The sequence below is a fragment of the Diabrotica undecimpunctata genome, chromosome 4, assembly GCF_040954645.1.
Source record: "Diabrotica undecimpunctata isolate CICGRU chromosome 4, icDiaUnde3, whole genome shotgun sequence".
Classification (NCBI taxonomy): domain Eukaryota; kingdom Metazoa; phylum Arthropoda; class Insecta; order Coleoptera; family Chrysomelidae; genus Diabrotica; species Diabrotica undecimpunctata.
Genome location: NC_092806.1, coordinates 163064993 through 163079724, shown reverse-complemented (window position 1 = coordinate 163079724; position 14732 = coordinate 163064993). Strand labels below are relative to the sequence as shown.

Here is a 14732-nt window from a genome sequence, read left to right as displayed (position 1 = left end):
CAATTTCAAAACTGATTTGGTATCAATCATTGGAATCACTTAAAAAATGTTTTAAGGTATTTAAAGAAAATGAAAATTTTGTTCTAAGATATGTAAAATCTAATTATACTGTTCTAAATATTATGCTTAGAATACAAAAAGGCTAATGTACCAGTGCAAAATCTGAATGCATCTGCTAAAAGGAGCATGTACGCTTAGAAATCCGAAATATGTAATTTGATGTATTAACCGTTTAGATTAATTTAGATTTTTTTGTTTCAGGTTCATCCAGGGTTGGTAAGACCTGCCTTGTAGCAAGATTCTTAGGCCATAAGTATACGGACGGTTACACACCAACAATCGAAGACTTTCATAGAAAAATATATAGAATTAGAGGTGAAATATATCAACTAGACATTTTGGATACTTCGGGATTTCATCCGTTTCCTGCCATGAGAAGGTTATCATTTTTAACAGGTAAGTTTGAACTTTTTAGGATTTCTAAGTATTGATAGGTTGTTAATAACATTATTAAAAGATTAGAAACAGTATTTTGAGCGTGTTGAGATACACTGAATTAATATTTTCTTTGGTAGTTAGTTGTATCTCTGTTATTACTAGTAAAATACTTAAAGATAGTATAAAAACGTTAAAAATATTATTTTTATAACATAAACATATAAAACATATATATTTGATAATCACGTAGTTGCTAATTGCTCGTCACTAAAGTGACTGGATCTAAAACATTAAAAATTTAACAAATTTATTAATTTACCAAAAACAATACATTACATGATTGACTAAACACATAATGTTACTAAAAGATATAATCTTTTAGCGAAAGCCGCTATCGCTTTATTAAATTAAATGGCCAAATATATGGCCTAGGAGGACAAATTCGTTAAACTTCCCGTGCTCGAATCGGTATCAATAAAGTGTTATGATCATTTCGGCCTAGCCCAGCCTCATCAGACACTTTGGGCTGATACAAATTCAAACTCGGAAAGTCCAACGAATGTCTCCCAAAACTTCACTACAACAGTAGTTAGCTACAAAGGCGCCACCTGCTTTGGCGGCCGTGAACGAAAACGATATGATAATATCGTTTTCTGTATCCTCTGCGCTATGCGAAATGTGTAAAAGATATAATCTTTTAGCGAAAGCCGCTATCGCTTTATTAAATTAAATGGCCAAATATATGGAATAGGAGGACAAATTCGTTAAACTTCCCGTGCTCGAATCGGTATCAATAAAGTGTTTTGATCATTTCGGCCTAGCCCAGCCTCATCAGACACTTTGGGCTGATACAAATTCAAACTCGGAAAGTCCAACGAATGTCTCCCAAAACTTCACTACAACAGTAGTTAGCTACAAAGGCGCCACCTGCTTTGGCGGCCGTGAACGAAAACGATATGATAATATCGTTTTCTGTATCCTCTGCGCTATGCGAAATGTGTAAAAGATATAATCTTTTAGCGAAAGCCGCTATCGCTTTATTAAATTAAATGGCCAAATATATGGCCTAGGAGGACAAATTCGTTAAACTTCCCGTGCTCGAATCGGTATCAATAAAGTGTTATGATCATTTTGGCCTAGCCCAGCCTCATCAGACACTTTGGGCTGATACAAATTCAAACTCGGAAAGTCCAACGAATGTCTCCGCCAAAGCAGGTGGCGCCTTTGTAGCTAACTACTGTTGTAGTGAAGTTTTGGGAGACATTCGTTGGACTTTCCGAGTTTGAATTTGTATCAGCCCAAAGTGTCTGATGAGGCTGGGCTAGGCCGAAATGATCATAACACTTTATTGATACCGATTCGAGCACGGGAAGTTTAACGAATTTGTCCTCCTAGGCCATATATTTGGCCATTTAATTCATAATGTTACTTGTCTAATATTAAGATATCTGAAAATAATTAATCACTTGTCAAAATCGCGTCGGACATTGTTGCTAGTAATGTGACGTCAGTTCCGTCATCTATCAGCTACATGTAAACATATCCTTAGTATATTATATTGATGTGTACTGTATATAGTAAAGATGAGTTAATTTTGGTCTACAGTATATACGAGAAGTCTCGGTAAATAAATTAATAGATAGAGTGTTAGACATATAGATTAAAAAGAAAGATACATAGATAGAGGATAACAATATTGTTAAAACATAACACAAAATAATCTTTCCTATAAATCTATTCTTTTTAAAGATTTATATTTTGAGCTTCTGTCTATGTTAAAAATATTTAACAAATGATATACGATAAAAAATTTGCAATTTCATGAATACTACAAAATAATAAAGCCTTAGACCGAGAAAAAGACGAAGGCAAAACAAAATTATAGCGAAAGATGAGTAGCAGTAGTCATTTTGGCAGTTAAAGTGGAACATTTCTGTGCAAAAAAGAAATTGGAACAGTTTGGGAACGCGTATATTATTTTTAAGAATATTGTGTCCGTATAAAACTCCCGTTTTCTCTAAATATATATAAGTAAATTTAACGTGCAAGGAATAACCTATAAGATTCCATTTCACTATATTTGATATTTATACAAAGAAACTTGAATTAGAAGAGCTGTATAAAATTTGGAGTTGAAAAGTTTACAAAATTTTTAATTGATATAAATACTATTTTAATGGCAATAAGCCCCAATTGAAGTTTAAAATGTGTTTATTGATGTCTTAATTTCCAGTTTGGAAATCGTTTTTAAAAGAAAAACACTAATAAATTAAACAACTTTTTTGTTACTTAGTGAAAATTTTTCTAATAATTTAATTTTATCTTGCCCATTTATATTGACAATTCAGACATATATTATACATTTTAAAGTCTTCTTCTTCTTCTTCTAATGGCGCTACAACCCTTTGTGAGTCTTGACCTACTTAACAATGTTCTTCCATTCTGCCCTGTCGGATACTTTCCTTCACCACTGCCTGATGTTCATGGATTTAAGATCCCTCTCTACGTCGTCTATCCATCTTTTACGGGGCCTTTCTCTTGTTCTGTTTACTTAGTGAAAATTTTTCTAATAATTTAATTTTATCTTGCCCATTTATATTGACAATTCAGACATATATTATACATTTTAAAGTCTTCTTCTTCTTCTTCTAATGGCGCTACAACCCTTTGTGAGTCTTGACCTACTTAACAATGTTCTTCCATTCTGCCCTGTCGGATACTTTCCTTCACCACTGCCTGATGTTCATGGATTTAAGATCCCTCTCTACGTCGTCTATCCATCTTTTACGGGGCCTTTCTCTTGTTCTGTTTCCTTGGGGCTTCCATCTCTGGACTACTTTTACAGCTCGATTATCTGGCATTTTTCTAGGTGACCAAGTCAGTTTAGTCTTTGTGACTTTACAAATCTTATAATGTCTGCGCTCTGCATTAGTTCATTCAGCTCGTGGTTCATTTTAATTCTCCACGAACCATCGCTGCATTGGATTTCTCCAAATATCTTTCTTAGTATTTTGCGCTTAAACGCTCAAAGTATACGACTTTAAATGACATTGTAAATATTCCCGAGTTGCGTTCTTGAAACGACTTTATTGTAAGATAGTCCATTCGATTACATGAAATAAACATCAACTTGAGAATATCTGTCAGAAAAATCATAGCATGTGATTCGTCTTTAAAAAGGCAACTACATGCCATGTTGACAGTAGCATTCTCCTGTTAGTGAAAAAAACCTTATAACACTATCCCGACATGGTAAGTGTTTGGTATAACATTTGGTTTACTCTCAATAAACACCAAACTCTTATTTTGGAACAGATGGATGAGTACTTTACCCTTTATTAAACCCTCCGTTGCATTTAAATGTCTATTTGATAGAATGACAACTCTCGTTAATATGTCATTATTTTTATTGAGGTTATCCAAAGTATCTATATACTGTTTTGTTTTAAAAGAATATTAAATTTATTTAAACGTAAACTAAAAATAATACAATCAAAATCAGAATTTGATATTACATTGAAAAGCAAATCTACAATACTTACAATGTCTTGCTCAACAAAAAATGATTAATTATCACGATTAATTGATATTTGCCGGATATTTAAAATTCCCTTTCTAATCTCCAAATTAAATTATAATTAAGGTATGAACTTTGGTGAACGTACATTTTTGAGTAATATAAAACTCTCAACTTATCTGATACTTTGCTTAAACTTATCTCTACTGTTTACCAAATAATATTTGTAAAATTTCTTGTTTAAAAAGAAAACTCGTTTCCAAATCATCTTCGGATTTTAATTAATTTTGTATGCCAGGCAGAAAAGTTCTTAGTCAATTTCCAATAGCAGTAAACGCAAATAAAAGTTTTGAATTTTCTTTTAATGAAAATTCATTTTAGTTGACGTCACTGTCAATTGCATAGACATGTTGTATTTAAAATCAAATTTCTACAGCTTAATCAATTTCTTTACCGAGAAAATAAGACATGTTTTTATCTAGAAGTAAGTTATATAATTGTATTAAAAAATTCTTACCCTATTATAGACGCAAACAGAATTTTAAAGGTTACTTTTATCATTTAACGTATACTGTTATCTTAATTTGTTATATTTTTTTACAATGAATTGTTGGATTAGATTATTATTACATTGTTTTTGTTAATATTATAGGATGTTAAAATTTTAGATATGAATCTGTTTAAACCTTTAACATCCTATAAAATTGGCAGCAAAAATTGTAAGACAAATCCAACTTAATAATATTTGAAGGCTTTTTACCCATACATTTAGTGTTTCTAAACATGTGAATCTTCTATCAGCATTACTGATGAAATAATCATTCCAAAAACGTTATGTGATATAGCTCGAAAGGGTGTAACGTAAGCAAACTATTTACTGATGTAGATGAATATTCTAGGCCCTTTTGCTCGTGTCGGTAAGACATTGGTGTGGTTCTTTTAAAATTCATATAAGTACAACCTATTTGTATTACCTTTAAAATTAAAATGAATTGGGCATCATCCTTTAATAGTTTACCCCCGTAAGGAAACGAGCTCAGACAAAGACATAAAATGAAAAATTTAAAACAAAGCCAACCTTTATTATTTTGTAACAGACAAAAAGTTATTAAAAGATTCTAGGAGAATTGCACCATCCCGGAAAAGAAATAAAAGTGTCTGTTTAGGTATTAAATTACAAATGAGAAGTGCTTATCGAAACTAAACTTAAAATCATTTAGTAAGAAAACAAACATTTTATATCTTGGCATTAGATTATGAATGAGAAATAGTTCTATGAAAATAAAATCAGCATTTATCCGAAATTCGAAATTTGTTCACAAATTTCATGACAAAACCATTTGAGTTAGTGTAAATGTGTAACAGTTTAGTGTAAAAAGCGGAGTATATTGCTGTGATGTTATTGCATGTTAGTTGTAGTGCATTAGTTGATAAATAAAATAAGAGTAAGCCATTGGGTAAGAACTTAGATTTAAATATTTGCTGTTTATTAAGTTAGGTCAGAAAATAACTAATAATTGATCATTTGTGAACAGGTAGCAGTATACAAATACCGTACAGATGTTAGACAAAAAAATCTGACTTCTACAAAATAATGCCGAAAACTATCCAAATAATTATTTTAAAAACGTTGTTTTACATAACACATATTTAAAAATACTTAAAAACATATAAATAAACATTTAAATAAAATTATGTTACAAAACAATTACAGAACATGTAGTCATAATATAAAATTTAGGTTATAAACATTCTTATCAGAAACAAAAGAATTATTTGTGAATTCATTTCTACCAACTTAAAACGACAGAGCGTTAGATCTTAGAATGATAACAATGTAAAGGTGGTATACCTAATAGACGCTGAATTTTCTGAAAAAAAGAGGCAAAAAGAATAATTTTGAAGTAGAACAGATATTATAATGAAACTTATATTGTTAACCATGAATTGCCTTTATTGGTAGATTTGTAGTTTTCTAAAATTAACAATAATGTTATCTAAAGTTTTTATCATTAACTTATGTATCATAATAATATATTTATGGTATTAATGAGTTTCCTTTCCATACATTAATAAGTTTATGTGAAAATTTCAGTAAATTCTAGTTCAACTGTATTCCAAATCTAAGCTTAATGGTAAAGTAATTTTAAGAAGCATCAGGTGCATGCTATTTCTCGCTCGAGTTATATCCACTGAAATACTTGGCTAGAGTTTCACAGCTGTTGCTGTGCTCGGTATAGTACATTTTTTATAACACATTATCCATAGACGGGTTTAAATTTACGTGCATGTGAAGCAAAGTATATAAATAGGTAAATAGGTAGTAAGTTATTTGATAACTACGTGGTATGACAAAAAAAGTCGCGTTCTCCAAAAACAAAACGTCTTGTGTTTGATCAACACATTTATCGGCGATTAACTAAAATTACTCTAATATTAAGCCAATTATAAACACACATGGAAAAATAAATTACAAATATAAAAATGTTGATATTGTTCTGAATTCAAATATTTTCTTGTGGCATTTTAAAGTAATTACTATTTAAATGGGAATAAGCCACAATTAAAGGTAGAAGTACGTTTAAGTAGTAAAAGTATAAGTAAAATACAAACTAATGTTTGTATTATGAGAACGATTTTCGAAGTGAAAATTGAAATGTCAATAAACGTAATTCTACCTTTAATTGTGGCTTATTCCCATTTAATAATAGTAATTACATAAAAATGTTGGTCTTTGGAATCCTATATTTGTATATAGATTGAAAGATAATATTTTCTTTATGGCCAAACGATGTTTGTTTTTGAATTTATTGTTACGTTCTTCTTTATTATCCTCATTCTTAATTTTAGATAACATACCCTCTTCGTGTTTAGATTATCACTTCAACTCTTTTGATGACGATTCACTGTGCAATGACCTAGTGTAGATTTATCTCCAAACGATTTTGACCAATACTTTCAGTATTTTTAATTTTTTTTTTATTAGATTTGCAAATTTACAATCTGTTATTGAAGTCTATTAGTAAATTTGAATGTTGTAGATACATGAGAGGAGAACATGTTAACAGGACTAACAAAGTTAATTAATGTTGGATTAAATTTGAAAGCAATATTAAAATTCAAATTAGAATTAAAGCTAAAATTAAAGAATGAAGTCTGTTCTAGATAGGTTCTTGTTAGTCTGCTGATTTTTTCTGCAATGAACGGTGTACTAGAGTGGTCATGCAATGTTTTGTTACTAACGTACTACAGTGCGTTGAAAATCATTCTGGGTGTCTTGAATTGGATTCTCTGACTTATTTTGGTATTAGACGGCTTGGCACAGCCCCATAATTGCACTCCATATATTGTAGTATTATTGTTTTACCCCGTATATAATAGAATATCGAAAAAGATTCTTAATCTTTTTTCGTCTCTGAAATTGATAATCTAAACACATTTTGGAGTCCTTGGTCCCGCCGAGATATTTAGGCAGCAAATAAACAAAAATCTTTCCGCTGATGCGGGCCAGAGAATTATTTTTGAGGATGATGTCACTTCGTAATGGTGCGCCGCAAGAGGCTGACACTTTCATTGTGGAAGTCCGAATCTAGTCATCGGGATTTCGAGGATAGGAGAAGAACTTTACTACCACTGAGTAGTAAAGTTCGTTTTCGTAAAGTTTAAAAATACCGGCAAAGTTTTCGTTTAATTCGACGTGTGTGTGAGAAGAAAGTGATTCATTTATATTCATATTCATTCATATATATTCAAACAGTTTTTATATTGGTGGAGATACTTAGGCGACGTACTGGTATGTTTTACAGGAACTATCAGACAACTTGATCAATTTTTATCGTATATTAATTCAATCCATAGTCATATTGAATTTACAGTCGAAACAGAACAAAATCAATCCATTAATTTTTTAGATTTAAAAATCATCAGACTTTAAAATAAACATGGGTTCTCCGTATTTCATAAACATATCCATCATCATCATCATCAGTGGTGCTACAGCTCTAGTTGAGCCTTGACCTTCCCCAGTCTATTTCGTCAGTCGTTTCTGTTCATCGCCAACCGTTGCCAATTTGCCGCGCCGATTTTCCTTGCGTCCTCGTCCACACCGTCCCTCCATACTATCATTAAACAAATAGCAGTAAATAATGGGTACAACGAACAAATATTTAATAAAATTTTAAATTAAAAATTACACAAGATAGTCCTGAAGTTAGTATTTCCACTGTAAGAGAAAAAACCCAGTACTTTTGTTCGATTACATATATAGGCGAAATAACAACAAAAATTGCCAAACACATACAAAAGAAATGAATAACACCACCTTTTAAAATAAACAACAACTTAGACAAATATATTAAAAATAACAAGAGCCAAAATAAAAAGCACTTACACTGTGGTGTATACAAACTTAAATGCGGTGACTGCCCAAAACTTACATCGGTCAAACTGGTAGAAACTTTAACAAACGTATAGTAGAACATAAAAGGGCTTTTAATAATAGGAAAACATATTCTGCAAACGCACTTTACCTTCTAGATCATAATCATTCTTTTAATGACGAATTTCAAATTCTTCACATCCAAAATAAAGGCCTTAAGCTATCTCTATCAATGGAAATTAACAAATTAAAAAACACAGACATAATTCTGAACGACCAACTTGAGACACACAATTCTCCCCTCCTCAACTTATTTCGTAAAGACTATAAATTACAATCTTATCCAAAAGTAGATCACTTGAAAAAGGCACTCTGCCGAAACGGCTGTAGTGATAAAATATGTTAAAATTTGTGGAAGTTTTGAAAACAAAGTTTTCAGTATTTTATTGTTATGTGAATTAAACGTTTTCTACATAAAGCACTACATAAAATGCTTCTAGAAAAACATCTTGACCATAAGTTTGTTAAAAATAATATCTCCCAAATACAAGACTTTGCTTTTTAAACTTTGACGTAAAAGTTCCAAGTACAAAAGAATAGTGCATACTCGAGGGAAGCTGTTAATGTTTGACGAAGTTTTTTGAGACGAAATAATTCTTAAACTTTAACCAAGTAAAATATTTTATTTCTTTTAAGTTAAAAATTTAATTGCTCTGTACAAAATCTTTTATAAGTGACATTGATGTTTTAAAATTAAGCCAAGTTCAAAATGAATGGTTTAAATAGGATATTTATATAATTCGTGAGCTAATGCATTTTAAATTTTGTTTTATAACATTTACCAACAAAAAAATGTAAGATAATTGTAAATAATGTGAGACAATTGTAAAACAAGCAATAAAATTGTCATCGAAATGCCTGTCACGATCTCTCTGCACTTCTACTTCTAAATGCCCGCAATGTCTCTTCGTTTAATATTACTGAAGTTTTAAACCTGAGAAATACTTCCAACCCAGAATTCCCCTATTTGTTTCCTTTGCTTCCTGTCACCGCAGCATTTTTCTTATTGGATTTTTGAAGTGTTTTATTAGGTTTTCATTGACGTCTCTTAAAAAGTGATTAAACATTTTCTTATATATACTATCCAACTTTTTTCTCATGCGTCTCACAATTATAGACTGCTGATAAAAATAAGGATAATATTGTTACGTGTTTCTGTGAGTTCAGAAATTAAGTGAAGTACGTACTTTAAACAACAAATATTTCAATAAGAAGTCTAAATACACTAATTATAGCCTAAAATATTATGGGTATCGTTTACAAAAACACTTGTCCATTTACCGTCTATTTCAGTCGTCTTAGTTTTCAGAAAATACCGAAAAATGAGTTCTTAAACTTTGCTTAAAAAAGGGTTAAAAAGGTTGTAACTCATAACATCGCCCCCTTCCCTCAGGCTGTTCGCTCCGCGAACAGTACATAAGTGGACCAGGTCGGTGGATTCTGTTCTTCATAAGGACACAGTCTCTCCAGGTGGACCACTTTCGGCTTACTTCGTGGAGTCAGTTGCACGGTTGTTTATATTCTTAGTAACCAGGTACAGTCCCTCCCAAGACCGTTACGACTTAAAACTTAGACCTTTCCTTCTGGTTGGTTGTTAGAGCCTAACTGCATCACTTTCCTTGAAAATAACAGGAATGAATTTCTGATCAAACCTATTCTTCGGGGAGTGTCTTTTGGCCCGTATTTTGTCTGGTAGATTGCTATGTGGAAGATCGATTGGAAGCTTCATCTCTTGACCAGTCAATAACATTGCTGGAGTGTAACTAGTTGCTTTGTGTTGGGAACTTCGGTACACTAGCAGAAACAGAGGCACCAGTTTGTCCTAGTCTTTGCTTTTCATGTACAATCAGAGACAGGTACTTGTTGATGGTCCAGTTATGTCTTTTTTTAAAGCTATTATGGCGTTACAAACTTCCGATTTGAAGTTGGGCCCTTGGTCAAAATGAAGCAGAAGTGGAACCTTATGTCGAGAAAGGAGATATGAAAAATGGTCCACAGCAACCAATTAAACACTTTTTCCTGATGTTGTTACTGGAAATAGTCCCAAAATGTCGACAGCAGAACCTCGTTCCCATGGAGTCCCAATGATGTATTTTTAAAGTTTTTCCGTACAACTCATTTTGGGTTCCTTTTTGGATTCACAAAGATCACATTGTTTGCATCATTCTTCCACATCTTGCCGACAATTATACTGAATCTAATAGTACCTCTCAGTAACTTTGGCCAAAGTCCTATTGATCCAAAATACTCCCCGGAGCGGCTATCATAAAGTTCTCCAAGCACATTGTTAACACATGATTTTGGAAGAACAACTTGGGGCACTGTTCATGTTCCATCTGGACTCTCCCATTTACGAGTGATGACGTCATTTTGCTATAAAAATGATTGTGTTAAACATGCAATAATCTTATCTGCATATGTAAAGAGAGGAATAACCGGTAATGTCTGTCGGAAATCACCAGACAGTAGTAATACAGCATCACTGTTTCCGTTTAAATCTTGCATACTTCTGTGTAATGCCTCAAGTGAATGTTTATGAGCCTAGTACATTTATCCCAGTTTGCATAACTGCAACCATTACACTTTTTTTTGTTAAGGTTACATATTGCATTTGGTTTGCTATGAACGTCTAATGAAAGCTTGTGTACTGAATGTGCTGTTCGCCCACCATCTAACAATTTTCTCAATCAACAACTGTAAGTTGACTACATTTGGAGCAACTTAACGACGGTAAATTATCATAAATTAAGATTTAAATACATTAAAATTCAGATAAAAATTAATATGGAAAATTTTATGAATTTAGTATACTCGATTAGATTTTACCATTTTTTAACATTCCCAGTATATTTTAAAATTTAAGTTTGTTTAGAATTCTTTCCATAGGAAAAAGACAAAACTCCTGGCTAAAGAATCTACGGGAATGGTATAGCTGTAGCAGCAACGAATTGTTTCGGTCAGCAGTTTCGAAAATACGTATAGCCCTGATGATCGCCAACCTTCGGAACGAAGATGGCACTTGAAGAAGAAGAATTCTTTCATTAAATTTATAATTATTAAAATGCATTGAATTAATGCACAAACTTATATTTTTAACTTTATTACAGAGACAATGTTGAAACATTGTTTTTTATTATTAACAATGTTGAATATTTTTAAATTATTTTAATTCTAATCATACCTAATTCTATCAAAAATAAAAATATTATTTTACTTTCTGTGTGAGTAAAAATCACATTTTTTAAAACACTTCAAACACAACTAATTAAACTTGATATCTGATGGTATATGGTATAGATCAGTATATTATAAATGTGTATGGGAAAATAAAACTGCTTTTATAATATTAAACAATTTCATCATATTTTCTCGAGTTTATACGAAAAGGAAAATTAATAGACATGACGTTTGTTAAACGTTACATTATGTTCAAATGAACTACCACTGTAGTAGAGGTAGAGTCTTAATAAAACATTTTGTCTAACGGTATAATGTTATTGTTTGTATTTGAAAATAAAACTGTTGTTTCCACTATTTTCTTTATAACCTCATCATATTTTCTCACCTACTAGACCTTCCTAGGAATTTAAATAATTATTTCAAAACCAAAATAAGCCAAATCGATTCGTCCTCGATTTATAATAAAAAAAGTTATAAAAATGTAAAAGGACGTTCATTAAATTATGATATTTTATATGTAGTTATAAAATATAAAATGAAGTTTAACAAACGGATCAAATGAACTAAAACTGTAGAGGTGAAGTCGTATAAAACATTTTGAATTTACAATTAAAAAATAAGGGCTCATTGAGATGAAAAATAACGTATCTCCTAAGTTGGACCAACAAATACAATATATATATATATATATATATATATATATATATATATATATATATATATATATATATATATATATACAAATTTTATATTCGTAAAATCCTTTTGAAGTTATTTTGACTTTATTTACAAATTTGCAAAAAAAATTGTTTGAATCAGAAAATAAATTTCTGCACAGATCCCTTTTCCTATAAACTACCTGAACGGCTTAGGTCAACATTTGACCACCTTCAGCGTTGAATGCGATTAGGGAAAGGGTTCGCGAAGAATCGGGTTAACTTTCAAAAGAGCCTGGGTAAATGGGAATATAAATTTTTGATGAATGGTATCCTTGCAGCATTTAGTTTTCATAAAAAAGTTTTATCCTTTCGGCAAACTTTACGTAACGCGAGACCTGGTGAAAATTTTAAAAGGTTGTACATAGCTTAGATTTTTTATATAGAAAAATACAAATACAGGACTGCTAACAATTGCTAAGAGTTATTTTTCAAAGATTTTTTTTAAATAATATAACTTTATAATATAAAGAACTTGACCAGCATAAATAACACTGGCGATCTTTTGCATGCCGCAAAAGACAGACGTCTGGCCTTAAGATAATTCGCCAACGCACTATAGGTGCACGGCACTAAAAGAGGAAGTAATATTTTCTCGAGTTGGGTGCTTCATTCCCTAATCACAAGTAACATACTGTAGGAACTTATGAAGATTACAAGGAATAGTAAGAATTTTAAGTAAGAATTGAAAATTTTTTCTTGTTTCAACGAAGAAAACTTGTCAAATGTTTGACCAATAATTGTTGTAAATCAGTAATGGAATTTAAAATAGTAGAATAAAGTTTATTAACAGGTTAAGTGCCACCATATTGATAATTTTAATGTCTACATTGGCCGATCACTTTTTTTTAAGTATTTCTATTCTTTAATTTTCAAATCAAAATCTAACACTCTAGATTGCGAATTTTGGTTAAAATTACATTTTTTAAAATGAGAGTCCATGTATCAAAATGATTTTCGCGGTCACCAACAAGATTTTTATCACAAAATGCCTATGAGAGAGAGAGTCCAACGTGGCATCACGCCTTGACTTGTTTATTCCTGTTGATAACGTGTCAGCAAACCTAACAAGTGACAGCGCCGTCACCATGACTTGCTTTTTTCTTGTCAGTACTTAGATTAGAGCGGTCATTTTGTCATACATTTGTTACTTATAAATATTATACGCCATGTGAGTCCTAGTTGACATCTCAGAGTTCGAGAAACAGCTGTTGAGCTAAACAGCATTTTCTGACGACCTAGCGCGTGAATCCAAGTCGGCATCATGCGACCCTTAGTTCTTCGGCCCAGTCCGAGTTGGCCTCTCATGACACTTAACTTGTTAAGACTGCATGAAATCACTCTTCTTTCTATAAAGTCTCCCCCATTAATTTAAAAAGTGGTTTATAATTGCAATCATAATTAAGTTAATCTAAATTGCAATTTTTAATTTAAAATAATTTAAACTTTTACATTATTGTAGAAGACTTTAGAGGAAGAGAAGTGAATCATGCATTCTTAATAAAATTGTAAACTTTAAATTAGTTATTTATATCATTGTTCTATTGTAGCATAGAAAATAAATTGTTTATACCTCAAAAATACCTTTCTGTTTTATTATATGCTTTATTTATTTGTTTCTATAATTTATAAGGTGCCTTATCATCATTTAACCACCGCAAGAAGAAATAGGTTTTTAATTAAATTGTTAACAATAATAATAAATAATTAGCAAAATTATTTAGTTTAACCAACTACAGAAAATTCCAAATCCCTTTCACTCCATATATTTTCTAATTTTCTTCTAAATCCAACTACAAATATAATTTCAACGTCCCTTTCTATCCGGCCGCTTTTGTATGCTACTACTTGTTCCCGGAGGGTAACTCTAGTGCATAAGCTCTCATTAGAATGGTAACAGAAGTATTCTCGCATTCCTACACCGTTCTGTTATTCAGGATCTGCTTTTCAGCTTTTGCTAAGAGCGTCCTGTTAAATATAGAACACGTAAGTCTCTCTTGGCCTATTCCTAAATCACAAGAGGGATACGAAAGCAGAATGTATTGGGTTTTGTAATAAACAAACACATTATTTTAATGTTCTGGAAAAAGAAATAGTTTCTGTACTACTATTATATAATATATATTATGATGATATTGTAATTTGATTTAAATTTAAATACAGCTACTTTTAATAGTCATTGTTTTTAACATTAACTTGTATTCCCTCATTAATCTCCCTTAATTTCCTATTATTAGCGCCCACAGGAGTTACCTTTGTAATATATCTATATAAAAGGCTATGATGACAAATCACACCGTTTGTCCAGTAAGGTAACGACGCCATCTAGAAAAAAATATAAACTACCAACATTTGACATTTCAATCATATTTTGTTCTTGAAACGATACGTTTAATAATTAATAGTGTATTAATTACATATTAATATAATTATTAATTAATTC

The 14732-nt window shown here is 31.2% G+C and overlaps 1 protein-coding gene across 1 annotated transcript in view; it reads left to right on the top strand.

Annotated features, from left to right (window-relative positions):
• LOC140440397 (GTP-binding protein Rhes) overlaps positions 1 to 14732 on the top strand; it is an 81572-nt gene that overhangs the window by 29117 nt on the left and 37723 nt on the right. Inside the window, exon 3 of the mRNA XM_072530872.1 lies at positions 262 to 456. Within this exon, the coding sequence (XP_072386973.1) occupies positions 262 to 456 (195 nt within the window). The remainder of the gene's footprint in view (positions 1 to 261; positions 457 to 14732) is intronic.